This window comes from Phycodurus eques, chromosome 15 (assembly GCF_024500275.1).
Source record: "Phycodurus eques isolate BA_2022a chromosome 15, UOR_Pequ_1.1, whole genome shotgun sequence".
Classification (NCBI taxonomy): Eukaryota; Metazoa; Chordata; class Actinopteri; order Syngnathiformes; family Syngnathidae; genus Phycodurus; species Phycodurus eques.
In genome coordinates, this window is record NC_084539.1 from 6,507,614 (window position 1) to 6,522,168 (window position 14,555).

The 14,555-nt window shown below is 40.6% G+C and overlaps 1 protein-coding gene across 1 annotated transcript; it reads right to left on the reverse strand.

Annotated features, from left to right (window-relative positions):
• slc31a2 (solute carrier family 31 member 2) lies at positions 1 to 14,400 on the reverse strand. Its single transcript, XM_061699384.1, has 4 exons — positions 14,174 to 14,400; positions 4,679 to 4,745; positions 3,831 to 4,059; positions 1 to 635 (listed from the first exon to the last, which is right to left on the reverse strand). The coding sequence occupies exons 1-4, from the start codon at positions 14,180 to 14,182 to the stop codon at positions 470 to 472; spliced, it is 471 nt and encodes a 156-aa protein (XP_061555368.1). The 5' UTR covers positions 14,183 to 14,400; the 3' UTR covers positions 1 to 469.
• Positions 14,401 to 14,555: the final 155 nt, after the last annotated feature.

The window sequence follows — 14,555 nt, forward strand, 5'->3', positions numbered from 1 at the left end:
TTTAAATTGTATTTTTTTCCTCTTTTAATCAAACAAATTTGTGCTCAGCTCTGTGTACAACAAAATTAAATGATCTTAATCTGACATTTCTATATCATCAGTTGTGTTATCTACAAAATTACTGACAATACAGTCATTGTTGATGACAATACATTCTCTCCCTTTGAGTTTCTGCTATGAATGATTATAATCTTCATCACTTAAAATAATTTAAGCTCATATTAGTCATCATTTAAAATCATTAGCTCATCATCAGCTCTTATAGCTGTCATAACTTTAACATGATATCCCTCCAGTTGTCCACTTCGAGTGTACACAATTAATATGGATTGTGTTACACTGATTAGCTGACATTTTGATAAATACTAAACACACAGAAAGCATCAAAACAGCTCATCATGAGGATTTCCACACATTTTAACCAAAAATGTGATCTTTTGAATTCCGGGGGGGAACACTGTACTGTCCGTCAATGCTGATCCAGCAGAGGGAATGAGATGAAATAACCCAGTGCAGAACCTGCAATGATGCCGAGGAAGATCCAAGTGTTGAAGGACATGATGCACAACATCAACATGTAGCCCAGAGTCACCTGCAGCAAGTGGAGCAATGTCTGGATTCCATGTAGCAACCAGCTGAGGGCCCAGATACGGAAGATGGTTACTTCATCCATCCATCCATTAAACTCTCTCAAGAAAAAAAAACAATATTGGACTGTTTGTACAATATTTTTGTGTTATCATTGCTCTTGCGCTCTCTATATATATTATATATGTTTAGGCCTGTCATGACAGCAAATTGTTTAGAACGATACATTTTCCCAAAAACTATCATGACAAACAGTATCGTTTTTTTTTTTTTTTTTTTAATGCCACTGATATAATGGTATTAGAGCATAATATTGCAAGTGCATCCTTTTTAAGAACAAATCACTTTTAATTCTAAGAATAATGAACATTGACTTTGTAATGTAGAACAATAAAATATCTTTAATTAAAAAAAAACGAAAAAGGCTCTGTTCACAAGAATTGCACTTAAATGTTAAACATTTGGCACAGAGGTAGAAACAGTCATTCATGCCTTAACAGGCAATTTCCTGCCAATCAAGTTTCCAGTTGATTAAGAAAAAGTGGCAAAAGTAGCAACATAAAAAACGCAAGTGGATCAAAACAATTGGTTTTGATTGAAGGTTTGTTCTACTTTTCAAAAGTCTGCAGCCTTTCTTTAAATGCTGCTTTGTCAGCATGTTCAATGGCTAAATCTCTTGCAATAGTGAGTATGGTATACTGTATATAATGTGAGCTTACAAGCACCATATACGCTGTCACATTTGTATTTGCATTGTTGGGCAAAGGGTTCCATAATTGCAAGGTGACAGGAAACAGGAAATGTCCCATTGTGCTCTTTGTTACCAGTTGAAGAAATTGGGTGAGGTTTTAAGTTGTGTTGTTTGTTGTGACTTCATACAAATTCGACATACCAGCTCGTTGGCGTTAGCGGCAGGTCTGCGTTCATCTGGCTTGAATCCAAAATGTTCCCCCATTGTAGCGGTGGCGTTAGGCTTTGGAACTAATTCCATTAACTGTGCAGCTGTCAGCTCGCCCTCATAAAACTTAGCTTCCTGTACGCATTTCAAAAGCACTCGCATGCGCGCGCACACAGACACACACACGCGCACGCTCTCGGAGGGACACTTTTTGGGAGGTGCATCACACTACAGAGAGCACTGTGGCTGGCTGCAAACGGATGGACTGCTGCCTGAAGCCTCATTGCGGTCCCTCTTAAAATACCGTATTTTCCGCACTATAAGGCGCACTTAAAAGCCTTTAATTTTCTCAAAAATTGACGGTGCGTCTTTTAACACGGTGCACCTTATGTGTGCACTGAGTTCCAAAATCTGTAAAAAATTTGCGATTTTGGTAAGCGCTCTGAGGCATGATTGACTGTCAGACCATTTCCCGGTAACATAGGGACATAATACGTACACTACGTACGCCGGCAGCAATAAACCAATTAGAGAACATTACGTAAAGCTACGTACAGTACGTACGCTTACCTCCGGTAGGTATACTGTGCTACCGGTATGCTGCAAAACAACTTTTGTTTGGCTAAGGACACCCGAAAATTGCATCAGCGAAGAGACATGCTTACGAGGCACAATTCAAACTACAGGCTACCAGTTACGCGGTTGTAAATGAGAATAGATCAGCCGTGACAGAATTCAAAATAAAGCACAAGAACAGCCGGGAGAAGCATCTCTACAGTCACTATTTGACAGAAGGCAATAACGATAGCACAAGACATGGAGCTCGAACACTTTCAAGGAAGTCCGTCTTGGTGCTTTCAGTTTATGAAAAGGACTACCGTGGCGCAGAAACTACCAGCGAACCTCAACCGCTGGACATTGGTGTAAACAGGGCGTTCTAAGTGAAGTTGCGAGCGGCGTGGGAGCGATGGATGAGAGACGGCGAACAGACGTTCACTAAGACTGGGTGGCAGCGCCGGGCGAATTACGCCACCATATGTGAATGGATTGTGGATGCCTGGGCTAAGGTATCTGCTTTGACTGTTGTTCAAGCTTTCGCGAAAGCTGGCATCATTGCTGAACAGCCATGAGGCTGACTCAGACGAGTACGAGAGGGAACCCGGCATGTTTGATGGCGAAATTGCCCAGCTGTTCAATTCAGATACAGAAGAATAGGACTTTGATGGATTTGTGACAAAAGATTGATACAAAAAATAATGTGAGTGTATTTTTAAATACATAGTAGAATAAAGTTCAACCAAACTCACTGTTTTGCTTCCGCTACCTTGTTTTAGCATGCACTGAATAATTCTGTGCACCTTATGTATGGCTTGAGTACAGAAATAGACCTCGTAATTGAGACTGCGCCCTATAATCCGGTGCACCTTATGGTGCTGAAAATACGGTACTAAAACGGAATTTAAAAAAAAAAACACACAAAACATTACACCGTGCAATACAAAACTAAGCTTTTGCTCTTCCTTTCCACAAGAACTTTTCATCCATTCACTTTCCGTACCGCTTAACCTCACTGGAGTCGCTGGCGTGCTGGAGCCTATCCCAGCTATCTACAGGTGAGAGGCGGGTGGTACACCCTGAACTGGTCGCCAGCCGATCGTAGGGCAAATATAAACAAACAACCATTCGCACTCACCTACGGGGAATTTAGAGTCTTCAATAAACCTACCATGCATGTTTTTGGGATGTGGGAGGAAACCGGAGTACCTGGAGAAAACCCACGCAGGCGTGCGACGAACGTGAAAACTCCACACAGGAGAGGTCGGATTTGAACCCGTGTCCTCAGAACTGTGAGGCAGATGTGCTAACTAGTCGTCCACTGTGCCGCCCCACAATAACTTTATACTCAAAATTATTTTGTTTTGGGACCTATAAAAATTTATTTAAAAAATCCAATCTTTTTCAGCTGATACTGGTCATCTGAAAATTAAGGGATCGGCACAGAGTTCCTATCACGTGATCGGATCAGGGCAACTCTATCAAGCATAGCAATGTTTTTCTCAGCCAGCATTGTTCGGGTGAAGCAGCCAAGAATTGTCCTGCCACAACTCACGCCACTTCTCGCACACGGAATGAAGCAAACGCTGGAGGACCTTCTTTTAGATGTGCCCATTGATAGTCTGGCCCACAATGAAGGGTAAAAACTCATAGTATGTATTCTGGGTTTGAAGTACTGTATATCTTTTGTGGTGCCAATCCTGGAACTTTTCTCACACACCTTGTATTTTGCAGGAAAAAATGATTAGCTGTCAAAGACATTTAGCTGCAGAGAAGAAAGAAAAATTACCTGTCCCTTTTTCTTCGAAAGATAGGATGTGAGTCATTGGAAGTCAATGAGGTTTCAGAGGGGCTGTTTTCCAGCACAGAACTGCTGTCACTGCGTCGGGACAGCGCACCGGCATAAGGAGTCGAATAGTGAGCCAACACCGTGCTTCTGCTAAGCCAAACCCTCCACACTTTGAGCAGCTCGTAGAAGACTGTCAGCAACATGACTACTAGCACTGATACAAACATACCTGAGGGGAAACACAAACACATACAAAGATTGTTACAGACTCTGAATATTAAATATTGTACAAATGACACCACATACAGTACCATAAATGTACACACACACACACACACAACAAACACACACAAAGATAGTGGCTAAACAGGGCAAAGAATACAAAATATAGTGAAACTGTTTTGGTCAAATGCAATCCAATCCGGTAACCTCGCATAGGAGTTCAATTTCAAGTTACACGGTGATCGTCACATTTTTCCTCTTTGGCATCACCTCCTTCCGTAATCAGATCACCAAAGAAAAATGCAAAACACACTTGTGGAGTTAATACTAAGATAATCATGGAATTTAAGACTTGACAGTGGTTTAAACTCCAGGTTTTTAGATGACTTTGGAGGGGTATTTTCCCCCAAAGCCTGGGGTGGACCTTGCCAGAGTGTTCGGCTTTAGAAGTTTTCCCGCTATGTACTGTGTTTTAAAATACCATTTAAATTGCACCTTTTGGAGCAAGGAAGATGGAATATCCAGTCCACCAAACAAACTGAATCTATAGGTCTGTAAGGGGAAATCAAGAAAACAAATATTTCAATGTTTTCTTGATTTCCAACTTGACTTTCTTAATTTCTTACCTCCAGGGGTGCTCACATGCCAGAAGTCAAACAGGAGCGTCACGCTAGCTGACACGTCAAAGGTCATCTAAAAAATAAACAAAAATACAAGAGAAATGTTAAGACAATGTTCAGTAGAATGGCAATATTTAACATTATTATTGCCTTTAAGCGCTTCCATGCCCTTTGATTAGTCTCTATTTCCCTCATCCTTGATTAAAGTTGAATTTTTTTTCTCAGGCGTACTGGTTCTGCCTCAAAATGTAATTACTTTTTCCTTGCTATATGTGCCAAGAAAAGAAAAGGTACATAAATTAGAGTACCGCTGATGGAAAAATGTAAATAAGTTATCATGTGTTGTGCTTTTCTGCTTGCTTCTAGTTAGAGAAATGTTTTATCACTGCGTGCAAAGCTTTCTCCCACAGGATGAGTCATGTGCTTGCAGGTGCAAGGACAAACTTGAGCCGAGGAGTTTTCCTGTGTCTTGATAAGAAGTATATAATTCTTCTACTGTCTCAACCACAACAAAGAGTGTTATGTGCTGATCACATGAGTTGCAACAAGCATGTATGCCCCCACCTTTTTGACGTTGTAACTCATATGTAACAAGGGAACTGCCCTAAAGTAATAAAAAGAGAGGATCCGCCAGAGTGAAATCAGAAATGGTTGGAGACTGTAACTAAGTTCACTCTGGGCCGTTTCTCCTTGCAAGTCTGAAAACTGAACTACCTCTGTGTCTGTCTTGATCTTTACAAGTGTTTTAGGTGTCTTGAACCTGACAACCGCCACCAGGTTTATGGAGACCATAGCTGTGCCACAAACTGATGATTGCTGAGACAGTTGATGAACTTTTGGGTAATTTCACCTGGAAAATCTCAAATGCCATGAATGCTGTCGCTCCTATTAAAAAGACAACCTTGAGGTGTCCTAGAACGCCATGGAGGAGCGCTATGAAGGTAAAGACCTCTAAATCAAAGTGCAGGAAAGCAGAACGTAAGTGGAGGAAAAACTAAACTTCAAATTGACGATGACCTCTACCGACAAAGTCGTTGTAGTTTTAACCAAGAGTTAGTCAGGGCAAGACCGCAACACTTTTCTGAAATCATCAGTAAGAACTTCAACATTACTCGCACTCTGTTTGCTGTGGTTGACAAGCTCACAACCGCCCGCACTGTTCAGCCTGTATATGGTACCCTTGGGTCAAATTCTTCAGAACTTTAATTTTGACAATCATAGCTATGCAAATGACACACAGTTAAACAGTGGATCCGGAAAGTTTTCAGACCCCCTTAAAATTTTCACTCTGTTATATTGCTGCACTTAAGGTTCGTAAGGGTACAGTGGCCTCCATAATCCTGAAATGGAAGACCTTTGGGACGATCAGAACCCTTCATTGAGCTGGCTGTCCTGCCAAACTGAGCAATTGGGGGAGAAGAGCCTTGGTGAGATAGGTAAAGAAGAACCCAAATATCACTGTGGCTAAGCTCCAGAGATGCAGTAGGAAGATGGGAGAAAGTTCTAGAAAGTCAATCATCAATGCAGCCCTCCACCAGTCGGGGCTTTATGACAGAGTAGCTCGACGGAAGCCTCTACTCAGTGCAAGACACATGAAAGCCTGCATGGAGTTTGCTAAAAAACACCTGAAGGTGAGAAATAAGATTCTCTGGTCTGATGAGACCAAGATAGAAATTGTTGGCCTTAATTATAAGTGGCATGTGTGGAGAAAACCAGGCACTGCTCATCACTAGTCCAATACAGTCCCAACAGTGAAGCATGGTGGTGGCAGCATCATGCTGTGGGTGAGTTTTTCAGCTGCAGGGACAGGACGACTGGTTGCAATTGAAGAAAAAATGAATGCGGCCAAGTATAGGGATATCCTGGACGAAAACTTTCTCCAGAGTGCGCAGAAACTCAGACTGGGACGTAGGTTCACCTTCAAAAAAGACAATGACCCTCAGCACACAGCTAAAATACTGAAGGAGTAGCTTCAGAACAATTATGTGACTGTCCTTGAATGGCCCAGCCAGAGCCCTGACTTAAACCCAATTGAGCATCTCTGGAAAGACCTGGAAATGGTTGCACACCAACGTTCACCATCCAACCTGACAGAACTGGAGAGGATCTGCAAGGAGGATTGGCAGATGATTCCCAAATGTAGGTGTGAAAAACTTCACATTCCCAAAAAGACTCGTGGCTCTATTAGCTCAAAAGGGTGCTTCCAGTAAATACTGAGCAAGGGGTCTGAATACTTATGGCTGTGTGATATTTCAGTTTTTCTTTTTTAATAAATCTGCTAAAATTTCAACAATTCCGTTTTTTTCCCGTCAATATGGGGTGCTGTGTGTACATTAATGTGTAAAAAATGAACTTAAATTATTTTAGAAAATGAAAACTTTGCGTACCCACTGTATCTAGCAGTGTCTCCAGATGACTACAGTTCAACTGAGGTGTTGTGTCACTGTCTAAAACAGATAAATAACTGGATGAGCCAATATTTTCTTCAATTAAACCACAACACAACAGATTGTTTTTGGCAATAAAGAAAAGAGGATTGCTGCTAGTAAATACCTGGAGTCACTCTCTTTAAAAACCAAAGACCAAGTCCGAAAACTTGGTGTTCTGATAGATTCCGACCTGACTTTCAACAGTCATATCAAATCAATTACTAAAACTGCCTTCAACCATCTGAAGAACATATCCAGAGTGAAGACTTGCATGTGTCAAGCAGACCAGGAGAACCTCATCCATGCTTTTACCTCAAGTACACTTCACTATTGTAATGGTCTTCTGACTGCACTACCCAAAAAGAGCATTAACCAGCTGCAGCTCATTCAGAATGCTGCAGTTCGGGTTCTGACCAGAACAAAGAGGTCAGAGCATATTCCTCCAATTCTAAAGTCTTTACACTGGCTTCCAGTCAGCTTTAGAATAGACTTTAAAGTTCTGCTAATGGTCTGTAAATCATTAAATGGTTTAGGTCCTGAATAAATGAAAGAAATGCTAATGGAATATAAACCCAGTAGGGCTCTGAGATCGACAGACTCAGGTCAAATAGTGGAGCACAGTCCAAAGAAAACATGGTGAAGCAGCATTTAGCTATTATGGCTGCACACAAAAGGAATAAGTGGCCATCAGAAGTGACATCAGCCCGAGTGTGAATGTTTTTGAATCCAGGTTAAAAACGCTTCTTTTTCCCCTAATCCTTTTTAGAGCATTTCCACTTTTAAATGATATTTCCTGCACTGTATGTTGTTTTAATTGTACTTTTATTTTTTTCCTCTTTGTTTTGAATGTTTATTAGCAGTTGTTTTTAAATTGTTTTAATCATGTAAAGCACACTAAATTACCTAGTGTATGAAATGCGCTATATAAATACATTTGCTTTGCTTTATAGACCCACAAACAAACCCAACTGATGTGGGTAAAAGCATGGCCTGAAGACATAATACTGTAAAATCCCCTGCAGGTGTCACATCTCATTCTTCTGTTGTACGTCCTCCTGGATTCTTAAATTAGGAAAGGAATTTCATCTATGACAACTTTGTAAATGAAATTAAATTCACATGACTTGAAACTCAATTACAAAATAATGCTGCAGGAGATTTGTGATGGACAAAAGAATGTCTGACTGTGTATGTTCTAACTGCTCAGCAGTCAAGTGGAAGATGTAAACGGTCAAACCTTAAAATACATATCATCTCTTTGTTTAGTTTGTAGTATATAAACAAATATTTAAAGTCATACATCATGTAAGGCTCCAAATTTTTAAAATATTAAAAATATATGTTATTGAAGTGAGGATAAGCAGTACAGAAAATGGATGGATGGATGGATTAAATTATACATACACTGTCCAAATTTCGCATTAAAGTGAATTTTTATTTTAGATTTTATTTTTTTTTATTCCCACCTCCACCTGAAACTCCTCTGTCACACAGACAGCACACCTCACCACTGTCCTGTATTATTTTAACATACTTCTTGGTCACTCCAGACTTCCGCATGCAGTACCACAGTTTATCTCTGGGTACTCTGTCATACGCTTTCTCTAGAGCCACAAAGACACAATCTAGCTCCTTCTGACATTCTCTGTATTTTTCCATCAACATCCTCAAGGCAAATAATGCATCTGTGGTACTCTTTCTAGGCATAAAACCATACAGTTGCTCGCAAATACTCACTTCTGTCCTGAGTCTAGCCTCCACTACTCTTTCCCATAACTTCATCATGTGGCTCATCAAATTTATTCCTCTCTAGTTCCCATAGCTCTCTCCATAGCTCTGCACATCACCCTTGTGCTTAGAAATGGGCACTAGCGCACTTTTGCTCCATTCCTCAGGCATCTTCTCACTCGCTAGAATTCTGTTGAAGAAGCTGGTCAAAAACTCTAGAGCCACCTCACCTCGATTCTCCCATACCTCCACAGCAATGTCATCAGAATCAACCGCCTTTCCATTTTTCATCCTCTTTAATGCCTTTCTAACTTCCCCCTTACTAATCATTGCCACTTCCTGGACCACCACACTTGGCTCCTCTACTATTCCTTTACTCTCATTTTCCTCATTCATCAACTTTTCAAAGTATTATTTCCATCTATCCAGCACACTACTGACACCAGTCAACACATTTCCATCTCTATCCTTAATCACCATAAACTGCTGCACATCCTTCCCATCTCTATCCCTCTGTCTGGCCAAGCTGTATAGATCCTTTTCTCCTTCTTTAGTTTCCAACCTGGCATACATGTCATCATATGACTCTTGTTTGGCCTTTGCTACCTCTACGTTGGCCCTATGTCGCATCTCAATGTATTCCTTTCTCCTCTCTTTAGTCACATTGGGCCACACCTCTTAGCTAACCCCTTTCCATCTATTATTTCCTGTACTTTGAGGTTCCACCACCAATTCTCCTTCTCCCCTTTACTGCCAGAAGATACACCAAGTACTCTCCTGCCTGTCTCTCTGATAACCTTGGCTGTAGTGGTCCAGTCTTCTGGACGCTCCTCCTGTCCACCGAGAGCCTGTCTCAGCGCTTCCAGAAAAGCCGCACAACACTCTTCCTTTCTCAGCTTCCATCACATGGTTCTCTGCTCTGCCTTTGTCTTCTTAATCTTCTTTCCCTCCACCAGTCATCTTCCACATCACCATCCTATGCGTTCTTCCTTGTGTCATTTGATCGCTACTCCTTCGATATTTTAGCTGTGTGCTGAGGGTCATTGTCTTTTTTGAAGGTGAACCTACAGCCCAGTCTGAGGTTCTGACCACTCTGGAGAAGGTTTTCATCAAAGATATCCCTGTACTTGGCAGCATTCATCTTTTATTTGATTGCAACCAGTTTCCCTGTCCCTGCAGCTGAAAAACACCCCTACAGCATGATGCTGCCACCACCATGCTTCACTGTTGGGACTGTATTGGACAAATGATGAGCAGTGCCTGGTTGTCTCCACAGATGCCACTTAGAATAAAGGCCAACAATTTCTATCTTGGTCTCATCAGACCAGAGAATCTTATTTCTCACCATCTTGGAATCCTTCAGGTGTTTCTTAGCAAACTCCATGCGGGCTTTCATGCGTCTTGCACTGGCTTCCGTCAGGCCACTCTGCCATAAAGCCCCGACTGGTGGAGGGCTGCAGTGATGGTTCACTTTCAAGAACTTTCTCCCATCTCCCTACTGCATCTCTGGAGCTCAGCCACAGTGACCGTTGGGTGGTTCTTCTTTACCTCTCTCAAGGCTCTTCTCCCCCAATTGCTCAGTTTGGCCAGACGGCCAGCTCTAGGAAGGGTTCTGATTGTCCCAAACATCTTCCATTTCAGTATTATGGAGGCCACTGTGCTCTTAGGAACCTTAAGTGAAGCAGAAATGGTTGGCACATGCAAGCCTTCACTCATAATATGCTCTTCATCTGGTAGAAGGCTGTTTTAGATATTGATTTGATATTACTGTTGAAAGTCAAGTCGGACTCTTATCAGTACACCAAGGTTTCGGACTTGGTCTTTGGTTTTAAAGAGAGTGACTTCCAGTTATTTATTAACAGTGATCCTCTTCTTTTCTGACAAAAACAATTATCTCACTTTTGTTGTGGTTAATTTGAAGAACGTTTTGGCTCATCCAGTTATTCATCCGTTTTACACAGTGACACAACACCTCAATTGACCTGTAGTCATCTGGAGACACTGCTAGATATAACAGCGTGTCATCTGCATAGCTATAATAGTCCACATTAAGGTTCTGAAGAATTTGACCCAAGGGTAGCATATACAGGCGGAAAAGGAGCGGTCCAAGAACAGACCCTTGAAGGACCCCATACGTCATTGCCATTCGATGAGCTTGAACACTTCCAATAGTTATGACATGCGTATCCATTCCGTTCACCCCACTCACATGATTGATGCCAACTCTTCAGAGCAACAACACTCTCAGCCTTTTGGCATCAACAAATCATGGAAAGCCCTTGAGATACTCATACTGTTTGTTACAATGTATCTTTGCGTGCAATCCTTTTTGAGGATGGTAGACATGAAAAAGAAGAGAAGTAACAACAAACTTTGTTGCGAAAATGAGATGAGAGTGGCACTGGACAAGGTGAAGCTGAGCATTCCTTAACTTATCTCTGTAAGCCAACAGCAAAAGTCACAGTGATTTGCATTACATCCATTGAGTTTCTGAGTTGAGGTTTCTTATTCTGTTGTGAAATTCATCATTTGTTGGTTTTGTTCTTTAAACAGTGATTTTGTGTGCAAGTGATGCTTGGTTCATTTTGTGCACTCATATACTGTATAATGTATATACAGTATAACCATGTTTTGAATTTAATTAATTATTTTTTTAATAATCACATTTACATTTTTCAATCACAAAATTTTTGGTGAATGCACGTATGAAACTTGTGGGGTTCAATTCCTCCAAGAACTTTAAGAACCATTGTTCTAGGATTTCTGCCATGGTGTTCTAGAAGCCAAACCTTACTAACACACTTCATTATATCAAGAGTTTGTCACCCGTTTAGGATTCACATGGATTGGCAGAACAACACTATTACTGACGCTTTTGTTTATTAAATCATTACAAATTATTTGTGCAGTTCAGAACAACTATTTTTGACAGCAGGACTCCATTGTTGAAAACATTTGATAATAAAATGAGAATAATAATAGAAGCTTACCGTAGTTTGATAACAACAATAATTGTATCTTAGATTCATGTATGTAACACTTTTCAACATTTATTCAATTTAAAGAACTCCAGTCATTAAAAGTCTGAAAACTGCAATGTAAAGAGGAACTATTCAACATTTCATAATGTATTACATTATCATGCAAGTTATCACCCCCATTAACATTTACTTTGCTTGTAGTTGTTTTTATGCATGCAAATGTGGAGCTTTTCACGAGCATTGCATATGATTACCTGTGTAAGTAAATACACAGGTGGAAGTGTGGACCTGTTGAACAAACATTTATGCACCATGCAAGGTGCTTCTGGAGCCAGAACACTATAAATAAGTGTTCAAGTTGAAAATGAAGCTAGGCATTCTGGAAAAAGATTTACAACCAACAAACACGAAATACGATTGTCCTGAAAATGCAGACAGTAGGAAAAAAAAAAATACATTGAATTTCGATCTTAATTTTTAAGACTTTGGCCCTGCTGTCAGCTTTATTTAAGCTACATTGTACAAGTGACAATTCAGAGTTTCTGCTTTCAAGAGACACAATTTAGACATGAATGATGAGAGTGTACAGAGACAAAGAATGTGTGAAATAATGAGTCTGCCAAAGCCAACTCAAGAGTTTTGTTTAAATGTTGTAATATTTATTTATTTTACTTTAATAATTCCTCCAACCTTATTCACATCATTGTATTCTCAGGGCATTTAATTTGTCCCAAGTGAACTGGTGTGGTAGTCTTAAAAGACGTTTCGCTTCTCAGCCGAGCAGACTTCATCAGTTCATGCAACAAGACTAGATAGGACAGTTCTAGCCCAAGTGTTGGTGTGGAAACTCAAGTATTATAACAGTCATTTGGGTGGGATCACCCTCGTTACTATTCCATTCAGTCATTTGGAAGGGATGAAAGGACAGCATTATATGTGGGAGATAGGTGGTCTCCTAAGCTCCCTCCTCTGTTCAGATGGACACTGAAACGGAACTGATCTAGTTCTTTTTCGTTTTTAGTCCCTTCAAGAGCGTGGCCACACAAAAACGCTGCAATGGACAAAATGGCGAAACAATAAAAGACCTTGGCAGATACACTGAAATGTGCGGGGAATTGCCTGCCTCACTCCTCTTTCAAAATAAATAAATAAATAAATTTGTTCTCCGTCTATGGTTCTTGTGTTCTCTTGTTTCTCTATGATGTGCAGTTAGCTGAGTCCAAACCTGAAGAGTTCGTCAGTCTGAACTTGCGCCTGCTCAGTGGCTAATTGGTTTCCCCAATATACAGTATACAGTACATCAGTGCATTCCTCACTGCACTGTAGATACACCAGACTGTTTTTCAGGTATGGTGTGTCCGGTCTTTGGGGCTGAGACTTTGTCTCAGAGTGTTAACAGGTCTGAAGTGTACTGAAAAGTTGTGTTGGTTAAAAATCATAAGTTTCTCAAATAGACCTGACCATACAAAAATGACAATGTTGTTGCATCTGTCACTCTTTTCCTCCTCATGCACCTTGTTGTTGTTTCTTCTGGAGCTAGATGCACTTTTTACAAATGACCATTTGGGACAATTACACGTTTTGAGGGCATCCCTCAGGTCTGTTGTGTTCAGAATTACTATGTCTCCTTGTCTCCTAGTAGGATTGCGATTCACACTGGTTGGGAACCACTGCTCTTGGGAGAAATTTGAAGTAGTGATGCACCAAAATGAAAATTCTTGACCGAAACCGAAAAAAACGAAACTGGGGAGCCCAAGGGTGAAAACCAAAAGCCAAAACACCGGAAGAATTTGCAAGCGCTTTTCATACAAAAATCCAAAGCAAAACCCTTTACATTAATTAAAACATAAAAATAAATCAAACCCACCAATCATTAATTATAAAACTATGCCCATCATTAGTAAAATTGCATTTATGGCTACGACTGTAGCGCTCCCAACCTATAGAAATACACTTCTAGAACAACTTGTCTGAATTTCTGAACACTGTCACTGAAAAAAAAAGATGGACTTGAAGAGTATATCTGAAAATTAACGTCGACAAGCACACTAACATATATATTTTTTCCAATGTCTGTATTCTGCTTTTCAGTGGAATCTTTTTAAATTTTAAAACATAACTCTCTGTTAAAACAGCTTTTTGGGGCCAAATTTATTTTCAATGCCAAAACCTATTGACCATGTTCTGGCTCCTTATGGGCTGATATAAGGGAGCATTCCGCTTTTATGCTCAACGCTTGCCTCAAGCGCAAAAACTCAAAACACAGGCAAAAGCATATAAAGCAACGTTCATGACAAACCGATCTGAGTAGTAACCCTAAAAAAAAAAAAAAAAAAAAAACAATGTACTGTCACGAAACTCACGGGCATCATCCTGAACTTGCTCGGCGAAGGAAAACGCCCCAGTTAATAACTCTGTTGACACATGGCGGGCGGCTTTCTCTGGCAAGGTAACTCTTGATGCTTCGGCAATCATGAGCCGAGTACCAGGCAGGCAGTTCTTCTTACGCTCCTTAAGAAAGAAGAATGATTCCGCCACAAAACTGCAGTACCCCGTGACTTCAGAGCATAAACAAAAGGCTGACGGGTAATGGAGTTTTTCCAGCGAGGGACGATTGTCGAAACAATTCCGGTTTATGGAGCTCTTGCGCATGCGCATTCATTTAGCCGGATATTGTGAGACACACCTCATAGATATAGAGAATAGCAAAACTGTTGATGTTCCTACGGTGGCAGCCATGTTGGG